The sequence below is a fragment of the Nelumbo nucifera genome, chromosome 1 (assembly GCF_055504915.1).
Source record: "Nelumbo nucifera cultivar China Antique chromosome 1, China Antique-T2T, whole genome shotgun sequence".
Lineage (NCBI taxonomy): Eukaryota > Viridiplantae > Streptophyta > Magnoliopsida > Proteales > Nelumbonaceae > Nelumbo > Nelumbo nucifera.
In genome coordinates, this window is record NC_142649.1 from 57297588 (window position 1) to 57312007 (window position 14420).

General features: G+C 34.8%; 1 protein-coding gene and 1 pseudogene across 1 annotated transcript; both read left to right on the top strand.

Moving 5' to 3' along the window:
* Positions 1-1225: 1225 nt before the first annotated feature.
* Positions 1226-2329, top strand: LOC148803308 (uncharacterized; annotated as a pseudogene).
* An 8051-nt stretch (positions 2330-10380) lies between these two features.
* LOC148803309 (uncharacterized) lies at positions 10381-11029 on the top strand. Its single transcript, XM_088896656.1, has one exon. It carries the CDS (start codon positions 10469-10471, stop codon positions 10748-10750), a length of 282 nt encoding a protein of 93 aa, XP_088752782.1. The 5' UTR covers positions 10381-10468; the 3' UTR covers positions 10751-11029.
* Positions 11030-14420: the final 3391 nt, after the last annotated feature.

Sequence of the window (14420 nt, forward strand, 5' to 3'; positions counted from 1 at the left end):
TAAAAAATACTTATATTTTTATTTTTTATTTTTATTTAAATTGGTATATATTTTTCTTTAAATAATTTATTAATTTTTAATGAAAACAAGTCGGATCAGATCAAATTCAAAGATCTGACTTATCAATAGGATTCGGATTCAGATAGAGGCCTATCAGATCCGACCAAATCTGTCATAAACAGTATCAGATTGGATACCAATATATCCTGAATCGAATCGAATCCAATCCGTTTGCATCCCTAGATAACTACTAATACTTACCTTGTTATATGATCTTTCCCACCATCCACAATCCGTTGTCATTTTACTTTTTGTGGGTTTTGGAAAAAAGAGCTTGTTTGGATCTGTTAATTATCTATTTAGTGGGATCTGTTGATGCAGCTTTTAATTTTTTGCTGATATATGAATTCATCTATTTTATTTATTTATTTTTCAATAGTCCAAATTGATATTTAAGGAAGATCCATTTGGTTGGGAAATACAGTGCAAAACCTTATATATGATATTTTAAACCATATACTTGTACAGTACATATTTGTATTTATATTTTATACTCTTTTCACACTAGGCCTTAATTTCTTTTTAGTTGGCAATTCACCAGACGAGGAACCAAAGAAAGTTTTTTTTTTTTTTGTTAAACTCAATTAAATTTCTAAACAGTTTCTCTCATATGCCAACTTGGTTGCCTACCCAGGCCATGATTAGGTTATAAGCTGATTTTAGCAAAAAATTGCCTGCTTTGTTAATCAACTAAAAAATTGTCTTTAGGGCATGCATGTACCACGGATTATAGTTAATTTCTTTCTTTTTATTGGATGATGTAGCTATGTTAGTTATGGTTTAATTAAGTTAAAAAAGTTGCCTTATTTGCATGGCAAAGGCTCAATCCCCTATCGGTTGAAGACTCATCTGTATATTTAACAGGTGGCAAGTTTCCCAGGCCACACACCCACGAGCCCATCAGCTCAAGATCCAATACAGAACCTCCAACTAGCAACTGACATGAAAGAGTGAGAAAAGACCAATGAAAGACAAGACAACAATATATATCAGAATTGCCAAAGGAAAAGAAAACAACCCAATTGAATCACTCCAATAATTCTGGCAAAAGCGGATTAATGGAAACCACGCGCTCATCAGTCAACCAGTGGGCACAAGTTTTTGATTCATTTGAGACTGGAGTTCCTGATTATACTCCTCAGATGGCTATCCACACGGGCTCTTGTAGCCATTCATGGAGCATACAGTAAAGGGCAAGCTAGTAGAACTCGTCTAGCTAGTTGTAGGAAGAGATGGTGGATTCCTTTCTTATTTATCCATCCTTTCTTTATGCCTTTGTTTGTTTGTTTGTCTGCTTCTTTCTTCTTATTGGACGCCCAAAAACTCAAACCATTGGCGTTGCAGAACCATGTATGTCTGAAACCGCTACTGGTTTTGTTGTACTGAATTTTATGAGTTTGATCAATCTCCCTCACCCCTCTCTCTATATATAACAACCCCAGCTCCAATCTGCTTCACCAGAGCACAGACTCACAAGCAATACTTCTAAACCAAAATTCAGAAACAATCAACAAATAGAAAAGAAAGATGAGTTCCTCAAGCAGGGCTTGGGTTGCTGCTGCAAGCATTGCAGCTGTGGAGGTGTTGAAAGATCAAGGCATCTGCAGATGGAATTACACTCTGAGGTCGTTGCATCAACACGCCTAGAATAACCTGGGATCGTTTTCACAGGCTAAGAGGAGCATCTCTTCTTCCTTAGCGATGGCCTGTAACAAGACATCGAGAGATGAGAAGCAGATGAAGCAATCCGAGGAATCTCTGAGAAAAGTTATGTACTTGAGCTGCTGGGGTCCCAATTGATCCATCCCCAGACCTCCCTTAGCACTGCCTGTGTTATAGATTTTGGCCCAGCAGACGAGGAATGGCATATTAAATTGGGGTCAACGGACAAGAAGCTGAGATAGCAGCACCCCCAGCAAACTTAAACGCTGCTCATCGATGGAGGCTGAGAATGAAATATACCAAGAATTTTGTAATTACTGCATATAAACACCATTAAATTGTTATACAAATATATACTTATTATCTCAAAATCTTCATTTTTTTTTCTTTTGGACTTCATGATACAACGGTGAATATATAGATGTTTCATGGATGGGTTGAATCTGGATTGATTTCCTGGATATGTGGACAATGCAGAGGTTTGGCTATTTATGAATCATTCGTTCTTCAATAGGTGATGATCATCCAAGTTATCCATCCGAGGAGAACGAGACTGACCTTCTCTTGAGATACTTCCTTCAAATTATGGCTGTTATTTAATTGGTTAGACCTTCTTTCATGCCAAATTTGGTTTAAGCAATACACATAATAGCTTATGATGGAGTCTGTAACATATCTACTTAGTAACCCACAACAATATGTGTTGGTGCCTTGAATTCCTGTTCCTGTTGCGATCTCTCTCCATGTCACATCCTGAACAAAATTGAGAAAAATTTAGATAGTAATTTGTGGTGGAAGTGGAAGGTATGCACTCATAGAGATAAGTGGAGATCATTAGTACCCTTGTCTTGTAGCATATTGGATCATCTAGCAGATATCTGATCTCGCAGCATAGCCAATTTTGCGGCTTATCCAATGTGGCTCATCTGAATCTTGGTTGATCTTGCAATTAGGATTTCCTGTGATCTTGTTGGACTCGGAGGAGTGATGTTCTAGGAGGATCAATGTCAGTAAGTTAAGAGCATTCAGAATAGGGGTTTAATTTTCTCATATAAATAGCTTTGTATCTTACATAGAAATTTGTCTTGTATCTTGGGGTCCTAGAAAGAAAAATATAAGTGTGAGACAAGGGAGAGGGATATTCAAGTCGTATTGGGAGCTAGTGCTTTGGTAATGGGATGTAAACATTGTAAATTCCCATTGTTGATAGTGGATTTATTCTCCTTTAAGCTTGTGGACTTAGGCTATAAGCCGAACCACTTAAATCTCTTTGTGTTTTGTGTGCTCTGTTCTATGTATTTCTTTCTATTTTCACTACTTTCCAGTCGTTTCTATCATTCTTGTGTTTGTTATACAGCAACAAAATCTTATCTTTCTATTTCTCTAGTTGTTGTAGCCTAGTTAGAGTCTGTGTTTCCCTTGGAAGAGTTATAGTTGATTTTAATATCTTCTATCTATAAAATTATGTTTTGAACATATCAATCAAATCGACAATTCACTTCACCATCCTTTAGATTTTATGGTATCAGAGCGGGAGATAATGGTTACCAACGTTTGCTCTTCTTAAACTTCTCCAATCTCAACTTTTGTAAACCCAATCTCGTCAACTTCAGATTGGCAACATCGTTACAACAAACCTCGGTGAGGTCCTGAGAATGAAATATACCAAGAATTTTGTAATTACTGCATGTAAACACCATTAAATTGTTCTCTTACACAAATATATACTTCCTTATTATCTGGAAGTCTTCATTTTCTTTTCTATTGGCCTTCATTATCCCACGGTGAATATATAGATGTTTCATGGATGGGTTGAAACACGATTTATTATTTCCTGGATATGTGGAAAATGCAGAGGTTTGGCTATTTATGAATCGATCATCCGTTCTTCAATAGGTAAGGATCATCCAAGTTATCCATCCGAGGAGGATGAATGACCTTCTCTCTTGAGGCACTTCCTTCAAATTTAGGCTGTTCTTCTTTAATAGGTTAGACCTTCTTTCTAGCCAAATTTGGTTTAAGCAATACACATAATAGCTTATGATGGAGTCTGTTACACATCTACTTAGTTACCCACACCAATATCAGTTGTGTTGGTACTTTCAATTCCTGTCGCGATCTCACTCAATGCCTTAAGCTGAACAAAGTTGGGGAAAAATCCAAAGGAAAATTTCCGTTTTACTTTGTGGTGGAAGCGGAGGTAACACAGTGAAGAATGAAGAATGGTTTGATAAGTTAGGTGATCTAACCCTTATGTACTTATAGTGATCAATCAATTATAGTTTGATTACAATACAAACATACTTAGGTGTTACAGTTGGGTTACAACACTAATAATTATAAGTTAGGAGATAAGGGGCCAACTAAGAGTAGTGGAGAGAACAAGAATAGTATGGATGGTGACCGGCTTCACTACCAGACTAAAAGTACTCATGAAATCAACTCTTAGAGCTTGATTGAAACCCTAAGTGACCAGTCGTTCTTTACATCATTCAACAAACACGTCAGCCCGCCATTTGGGTTTGTATACCCATTTTGTGCCAACGAGTTGCATATGAGGTTGATAGGGTACTAAGGTCCATGTGCTGTTAGCAACAAGAGCATGGAATTCTGGAGACATTGCCTTGTGCCAACATGGTTCTTTAATGGCTTATGAAAAGCAACTAGGCTCATGAAGATCATCATGAAGAGCAACAAGAAGAGCCTTCGGAATAGGGTACATAGTAGACAAAAATATGAGATTGAGTGTGTAGAGAGCTCGTTAGGGAACACGTGAGCATAGTATGAGTCCGGATGGAGGGTTCTAGGACTGGTTGAGTAGCGTCAAGAAATTCTTGTATAAGCTGAGTGCCACACGGAGGAGGAGGAGAGGGAACATCACAAAAAACAACACTGTCTATAGGCGGAGATGGAGTAGCTAGAGACAAAGTCAAGCAAGAAGATTGGGCCAGTTCGACATACTATGTAGAGGGAATCACCAGCGTTATAGCTGACAAAGATGCAATGAAATGAACAAAAGTAGAACTTGTTGGGGTTGTATGACCGAAGTAGAGGATAGCAAGCACAACCTAAAGTGCGTAGCATTGTATAATTAGGTGTGGTGCCGAATAGTGTTTCAAAGGGAGGTTGATTGTGCAACACCTTGGTATGAATCCAATTAATCAAATAAACTGCCGTAGAGGCTACATCATCCCAAAATGTGAAGGGGAGAGTTGAGGGAGGATGCCAGTAGAGATAGGGTAGAATCAATGATGTGTGATATTCTGTTCATCGGTGTGTGGGCAGGCAAGGTGATGAGTGATATTGTGTTCAATTAGAAATGATGACAGCCATCCATATTATCCTCTGTAGTTGGACTATAAACACTTAATTTTTTTCTTAAACAACACTTCTACATGCCTCTTAAATTTAAGGATAATGTCAAATACATCAGACTTATTTCACATCAAGGATAACCAGGTAAACTTGCTATAATCATCGAGAAAATTATAGAATATCTATAACCATTATTGGACACAATAGTGGATGGACCCCAAACATATGAGAATTAAATCTAGAGGAGCGCTAGATTGACTACTAGAAGAAAATAAATGCCACCTACGACTCTTCCCTAACTGACAAGACTCACACAAATGGAACATCGTTGGCATAAATGGGAGTCCGAACATAGAGATCACTTGCCATACCACTTGAAGAGCTGGATGTCCTAGTCATTGATGCCAACCATGAATGGAAGAATGTTAATGTATGAAAGTTGCTGGAAAATCATTCTTAATGCCAAGACTACCTAGGAAAAAATAAAGCCCATCTCTATGGGTCCTCGTAGAATTTGTCTCCCCGTATAATCCTTCAAAGAAAAATAGTCATAATGGAATTTAAATAAGAGATCTTTATAACGAGTAAACTTGCTAACAAATAATAAATTCTTGGAGATGTGAGGCACATGGATCAAACCATTCAACATAAAAATATGAGAATTATGAGACATCAAAGAAGAACCAATATGAGAAATCTGCAAACCTGCCCCATTGCCAACCTTAACCTGATTTGAACCACCATAATCAGAATGATTTTGAAGATTATCAACATTTGGCATCATATGATGTGTGGCTCCATGAAAAGTTGTTGGTTCAGATTCCTCTATTTATAGATTATTAAAATTAAGATCATATAGTCGCTTACATTTCAATGCACAATTTCCAGGACTGTTGCACAATTGATAGACAATGGTAGAACAACCACGACCTCAACCTCCATTGGCTGATGGCGAATTTTCCATGGAGTTAGGATGATGTTTCTCTAACCATGCTTCATTGGTGACAACAATGACCATTGGTTCATACTCCAAACCTAGACTAGCTAAGACAAATAACATGAGATTTGTAGAATTAATGGGATTAACAACAATAGATAAGTTATTAGAGAGACACTTAGCTTTACTAATATATTTAGAGATAGAAAGATTTCCTTTCTTTAAGATTTGTAACTGTCTACACATCTAAAGAACCATATTACAACCATTGAACCATGCTAGATATTACAAGCATTGATCCATTCTAGGTTTGTAGAAAAAAGAACCATATTTCTAGAAACTATCATTTTAGGTATACTATAAGGATAATGACACAAGTCGATCAAAACATGCTCTACAAATATTACTTCAATAGATAATGATGGAGACTAGTGTTGGACTTTGAAGCTATTAACCATCTTATTATTGATCTTTGCAACTTGAAACTCCATTCATCCTACATTGGGATAGATCAAATTAGAATAACAAATAGAGCAGGTTTGAAGATTCAAAACATTGGTTTCTCATATATAATCTCCTTTCCATACTCTTTTTCTTAAAAAAATGTGTTGAATGTTTTAGAGATTACAACAACATTCCTATCATTGATTTAATTTTCTATGTACAATGATGTATATTTTGAGGTTCATCCTCATTTCTTTATTATGAAGGATTGGCAAATGAAGAGCCTGCTTGATTTTTTTGGTTATACATTCTTTTATTTGGTCTTCCTCTTTCTTTTCTTCTCTCTTCTCTCATCTCCTCCTTATTTCTTCATTCCATGAATAATATGGCATCAGAGCCTGTTTGACCAAGTAGTCTAGCGTTTGATCCTCATTTCTCCCATTATAATTAATTAAATTTCAGTACAAGGTATGGATAGGCCTATGCTTGTCCACACTTTAAGGCCAATAGTCACCAAGGGCTTGGTTTAATATATTTCACTTGGATATACAACAAGTGGGATTTGGATAGTGTTAGTCAGACCACACCCTCTTTATGAAGAAGGAACATTGTAGCTTTGATAGTCTATGTTAATGACATTGTCAGCACTGGTGATTGGGTTTTAGAAGATTAAAAAGTTTCCTAGCTACTCAGTTTGAAGTAAAGATTTGGGCCCCTTATGCTATTTCCTTGGAATTGAAGTTGCATGTTCTCACTAAGGAAATGTGTCCTAGATCTCTTGTGGGACACAAGTAAACTAAGAGTAAAGCCTTCTAAAACTCTTATTGACATAAACCATAGGTTGGGCAATTGCAGTGGGGATCCCATAAAAGATGTGAAACAGTTCTAGAGACTCGTGGGAGGCTCTTATATCTATCAATGTTTAAGCTTGATGTTGCCCATGCAGTGGGTGTCTTTAGTCAACTGGTGCATGCTCCCAATGCTGCTCATATAGAGGTAGTAAAGAGAGTGCTTAGATATCTCAAGAAGTTTATAGGGATTGGTTTTTTGTTCAAGAAGCATGGGCACTTGAAGGTTGAGGTTTATACAAATTCAAACTAGGCTAGGTTAGTGGATGATAGGAAGTGTACAAGTAGATATTGCACCTTTGTTGGGGGCAATCTAATCATTTGGAAAAATAAGAAACAAAGTGTTGTGCCTCGATCTAGTGTCAAATCCAAGTATAGGGCTATGTTTCATGGAGTTGTAGAGGGTATGTGATAAAGAATGAAATGCCACTCTATTGCAACAATAAGATTGCCATCAATGTTGCAACCAATCCAGTCCTACATGATTGTACAAAGTACATTGAAGTGGAAAAGCACTACTTTTATTAGGAAAAAACTTGAAAGTGGGAGGTGTGTCAAAAGGGACTTCTCCACTTGTATTTGTTAATGTTTATGCCATAAGGGCACTTTTATCGTTTTACATTTATTTGTATTTTTCCGTGACAATTGATTTTTTAGGTATAACTATTAAGCACAATTACACTTGGGTTCTTGTACCTAAACCCAAGGATCATAACATTGGCACTTGTAAGTCGGTATTTCATTTGAAAGGAGGACATGATGGCAATATGTCTTGCTACAAGGTTGTTAGCATTGTATGGTGTTTGTTTTCAACAATAAGGAGTGGATTTTCATGACATTTTCAGTGTACTTGTCAAATTGATAGCCATCCATCTTTTTCTCTCTATTGCTATGTAAGAAAAGGGGCAAGGGTGTAGGGAGAGGGAGGGTCATGCGGAATCACTTTGATTTATATATAGTATAGATTATGATTGAAGTGGTGGTCACACAACCAAATTCATATCCTTCTTGGATTCGAATACATCAATGGATGCAAACCCATATCCAACTCATTTTTGAATTAGCCATTTATCCAAGCCAATTAAATATGGACACGATACAAGGTTGAATCTTAGTTGATTCAGCCCATTTGATGTTCCAGTTAAAATTCCCCATATTTGGCATCTAAGAGAGTAGTTGATCATGGGAAGATTGAGTAGACATTTGAGGACTTAATGGAATTTAGGATATCAAGGTAAACGGACATTTGAGTAGACACTCAAAAAGATTTTAATGGGTACACAAACTTTCTAAGGTAAACAAGACACTCAAAGCTAGTCTCATCTCTCATCTCTCTCTCTCTCTCTTCCCCAATCAACTAAATCTTCTCTTCTCCTAAATTATCTCCCCCACCTAAAACTTCCTCATAAAACATCTCCTAATCTATCTTACAATAAGCCATCTACTTTTAATGTCTCTTTTTCACCCCTATTTCTATCTAAAATACTAATAAGAAAAAATAAATAATACAATAAGCCAAATGATAAAAGTAATAAAATTTAATAATTAAAAAACTATTACAATTATGAATAATGTTTTCATATTGTCATTATAAAATTTAATCATTGATTATAATAATTATATAATTATAAAGTAATAAAATTTAATTTCAATTTAGAAATTATTTTTAAAATTAATTACAATAATACTATAATTAATATATAATAACAAACTCTAACATTATTAAAAATTTTAAATAGTAATAAACTTATCATAATATCATAACTTAACTTGTGCATCAATAACAATTTACTAAATATGTTGACATTTAATAAAAGTAAAAAAAAATATTAGTTTAAACTCAGTTTGAATTCAATATTTAGAAAATAATGAAAAATAGACGCAACAATCGAGTTTAGTATGAGCTTGCCTTTACCCTACCCAAGCCCATCATTTTGCCACATTATCGAGTTCTAAGTCTTTAGCCACATCACCTTGCGTCCTATCTCACTGTCGTAACAAAGGTGGAAACTTCCAAAACATTAAACATATAGGATAATTACAATAATTAAAATATAAATATATTTTGATATTTTTAGTAATAATTATTCATAAATACATAACTTTTTAAAAATTAATATATTTATATGAATAGTTATATAGTTATTAAACAATAAATTTTAATATTTAAATATTCATTTAGTATTATATGAAATTTATTATATATTAGTATTATCTAAAATTGATAATTTTTACCTAAAATTGTCAATAATATTTTGATAATTATTTTAAAATAAAAAAATTAATTTTTAGAAATTTATTAATTTTTAAAATTAATAAGAATTATTTATTTAAATTTTCATTTACATTGGTTTATGGAAATTGTTAAATATTAAATTGGAAAATTATTGGGGAATTTTTATTATATTTATAATTTTCATAACTATTCAGAAAATTTAGTATTTTTTGAAAATAATTAAATTGGAAAATTATTGGGGAACTTTAATATTGATAATTATTAATAATTTTGATAATTATCGTTAATTTACACAGGTTTTTGGTATTTATTGAGAAATTTTAATCTACTAATTTTCATAAACTAATTTTCAAGTTTTTGGTAATTTAATTAAATGAAAGTTAATTTAAAAAATCTAATTTACTGATGCTTTTCATATTTTTAGTAATTAATTATTCATTCAGATTTTTAAAATTAATTTATTCATATCAATTCAGAAGTTTTTGAAATTTAATTTATTCATGTCAAAGCTTTTAGGCAAAGCAGACTCTTCTCTACTAGTTGATACCAGTACCATACACTACCACTTGACCAGTCCCCTTCGGGGACAGGTTCTTCCCCTCTGGTGATCTATCAAACTATATATAACCTGGAGCCCACCCCCTCCTTAATTCTAAAAATCTCCATTGTCTGGTCTGGGATGGTGGGACTCCCGTCTCTTTCTTCTTTATGTCCCGATTTGTATTCCGTTAGTCTCTTAACATGCACGTTCAAAACCGATGGCTTCTTTGTTCTTTCTGAAACCAATTGTAAATCCGCCTCTGGTTTTCTTCAAAACTCTGGAACACATCATGAGCTTGTTGTCATCCACTTTTTCTATATATACATAAAAGAGCTCCTGGGTTCATTTCATCCAAACACAGATTCATAAGCTTATGTACCCTTCTTTACTAGAGAGAAAAAACAGATAAAGAGAGAGAAAGAAAAATGAGTTCAACCAGCAGAGCATGGATTGCAGCAGCTACTGTTGGGGCTGTTGAAGTGATGAAAGATCAAGGCCTATGCAGATGGAATTACACCCTCAGATCGTTGCACCAACATGCCAAGGGCAATCTTGGATCATTTTCTCAGGCTACGAAGAGCCTATCTTCTTCTTCTTCCATGGCCATGGCGAGCAATAATAAAGCCATGAGAGAGGAGCAGCAGATGAAGCAATCCGAGGATTCTCTTAGAAAAGTTATGTACTTGAGCTGCTGGGGTCCCAATTGATCCATCCAGACATTGAATGCACGGACGGAGTCTGTCTGAAAGTTTTGGACCAACAACGCTAGAATGGAAATCGAGAATAAACCGGAAAAAAGAAAATAGAGAAACCCCAGAAAAGTCATACGCTCTAGCCTGAAGATTTTCATTTTTGAAGATTGTGATTGTGAAACGAAAACCTCTGTAAATGTTGTAAATGTCAATTAATTGTTCTCATACATGTAAAGAATACTTTGTCCCTTTTTTACCTTTTTTCCCTTTTAAACATATACAGCTCTGACTCAACTCGGCCTTAATCTCAGCCATACTTACACACCTAAACGAAACGTAAATCAAGTTCATGATTTCTCAAAGTAATCCCACTGTTTGACCATGAACACATGCATGTTAAAGAAGATATTGTAAACCAAACAAACCAACTAAATCGGACCGACTCGACCCGACATGGTCGGTTTCTAAAATGGTTCGGCCGGTCTCGGTTTATAAAATGGCAAAACCCGATGTTCTGGTTTGGTTGCGGTTATGCTTTTTGTAACCTTATGTGAAACCGACCCAAGCATACTTACATATATTCGCCTTTTCTAATTCATATATCTTATATATTTTTCATCTCTTTTACTTTTGATTGACAACCACTACTTTCTACTCATTTTCATCTATGATCTAACTAACAAAAGCTAAATATAAATATAGGGAGTGGCACAAAAAAAGTAAAAAATTGAGTCTATTCATAGGAGTGAAAATCAAAGAGACAACTATAGGTACAGGTTGGACCTATATAGGGACTGGCTAACACTCAACTAGCCAACCGCAACTCATCAGAAATGCAGGGAACATATAGGTACAGTTTTAGGCTACAAGCATTAATTTTGGTTCGGTTTAAATAAAACCGATTAAACTGATGTTAAATAAAATGAAATTTAAAATTGGTTTTCTCTCTTTATTGGTCAGTTTTGATTCACCTCAAATTCAACCCGACTTTTTAGTTCAGTTGACAAAATCAAGTGCAACCGAACCGAATCAACCCGTGAACAACCCTAGAAATTAGTAAAGAAACTCTATACAGTGGCTGAATTTTGGATCCTATCTACATTTTCACACAAGTCCTACTTATGCGCCATTCGCTTTTCGGTAAGCCACTTATCCATATTCTTTTACTTCTCATGTAAATAAGGCAATGACCATCTTAACCATAAAAATTCCATTATTAAAGGGGGTATTTTTGTACCATCCAAGTATTGGCAACTTTCCCTTAGATGGGAAAGTTAATTTACCCACCTAGAAGAAAGTGATACCCTAGAAAATAAACTTTTGCTGGTCCCCACATAAATCTGAAAAATGAACATGTTTGTATATCATAGAGATTTCTATTAATTGTAATCAAAATTTTCTACCAAACAAGTCCTTCCTATTATCTAATTTGGTCTCTCGATTATTAGAAGAAACCAATTGATCTCTCGATTTCTTCAATTAAAAATTTTAAACATCCATCGTTCAAACTATAAGTATCTGACACAAAAATACACTAGGGAAACTTGCATAAGCTATAATCCAAAAAGTGAAGATGTGCTTTTGAATTTCAAACTTTTTGTAACAAAAATACCCTTATCTGTTAATTTGCCACTATCATATGTTAGAGAAAAATCGAGGCGAGGCGTCTGATTTGATCATGTATTTATTATTCATTATAATTAATTAAGTAATAATTAATATGAAAAAGTACCATTAATATTTTCAGTTATTTTTCTAGGTAATCTATCTTGAATGTAAGATAATCTATTCTCCTTTTCTTAATAAATGAACGGTGATTGTATTTTCATTTTGGTTCAAAATGATTAAATCATGGTTTTTGAATCATTATTGACCTAGATAGTTGGGCTGTTCAGTCCGGAAATCGCCTAGGCAACCATTTCTGTTTCACCCCTAAATTGTTCTTTTGCTAAAAATCATTGATTTAGTTAATGACTATTGACCCGAATTATAGAATCATTGATCTGTTTGATTTAAACGACGTCTTTTAGCCATTTTTATTTTAATTAATTTTTAATTTTTAATTTTTTTAAATTATAATTGGCCATCCATTTGAAGTGGATGGTTAAACCACTAACCCGAAAATTGGTGACTAAAGTCTTTCTGATTCCGAGTCCGTTTTTAAAACATTCGACTAAATTTTCTGTTATTTATAGACCTGTTCATGGGCCGGGTAGCCCAATGGCCCGACCTGGCCCAGCCCGCACCCCGGTTGGGCTTGGTCATGTAATTAGGCCCACGGGCCTAACACAATAAGCCTGACTGTGTTATGGGTCGGGCTCGGGATTTGTCAAAAAAGCCCGGCCTGAGCCTGGCCCGGCCCGACTCAGCATTATATATTTTATAAAATACATAATATGTATTTTATATATTATATAAAATATATAAATGATATAATATTTATTGAAATATATATATTTTTAATTTAATATATCATTTTTTTTATTTTTTTCTTTATAATTTCTCTCTCACTCTCTCTCTCTCTATTCAGCCACTTTAGCAGTAGTAACAACATGGGATAAATTTCGGGTTCGGGCCCAAGCCCGGGCTTTGGACTTTTTATGAGGGTCGGGCTCAAACCTAAGTTTTAGGCCCGATGGTTGGACCGGTTTTGAATTCGGGCCTTAGAAAAATCTGTTAATACAGAGTGAAAGCCCGACTTGAGCCCGGCCCATGAACAGGTCTAATTATTCAAGAAACTTTTGTGACGTATGTAACCATGCTTAAATTTGAGCTAAGTCGCTTTTTTTGCTCATCATTTCTGTGGTTCTTCCTTTCATGCACTGTTCTCTGTTTTGTCGGCTATTGTTGCTCATTTATACAATCCATTGTGCCTTGTGGCCAATAAAAAGGAAAGATTTATCACTAATGGAGCAGGCAAAAGCCGCAATACACAATAAAATAAATCAGGGGATAATGGGGCCCATTCTCCACTATCTTTTTTCTTTTATTTATTTTAGTATCTTTTTTCTGTTTAAGTAATTGTAGAGTAGGTGTGGAGTTTTTTTCTCTTTGCTTGGTTGTAGTTTCTTATATTCTCTATCAAGGCTTTGGTGTCCGCTTTTTGTCTTTTAATTGATTGGTTCGAAGGACTTTTTTAGTACTGTTTGGTAAGATCTCCCCTTTAATACTTTTTAACTGAAGTGAACCTTGTTTAGTGGTTATTTTATACATAAAGGTGATTTTTATGTTGATGTTGAAGTCCTCTAGTTGTAATAATTTGTAGTAATTTTAATAACTGTAATTATTTGTTAATTTTATTATTTTTAAATGAAAATTTGATTGACTTTAAATTAATAAAAATAATTAGCTAATATTTTTACTAGTTTCATTAATAATTAACAATTATATAGGAAGGGCAACGGGGCAGGGCACGCTATCCCTATCCCCATCCCATACTCAAGACATTCTACCTTATCCTTAGTGTCAGGCGGATTCAAGGCAAAACACCCACTCCTCGTTAGGAATGAGGAATCCTCGAATTTCTCCACCTCATCCTCAACGTCATGTGAGTTCAGGGCAAGGCACACACTCCTCATCAAGGATTGGGAATCCTCAAATTTTTTCCAACTTGTCCACAGTGTCGAGTAGGCTCAAGGCAATGCAACCACTCCCCGTCCTAAGTTTGTAAAATCGGACCAGATAG

Coding starts and splice junctions, on each gene's coding strand:
- LOC148803309 (XM_088896656.1), top strand. CDS start 10,469: ATGAGTTCAACCAGCAGAGCATGGATTGCAGCAGCTACTGTTGGGGCT.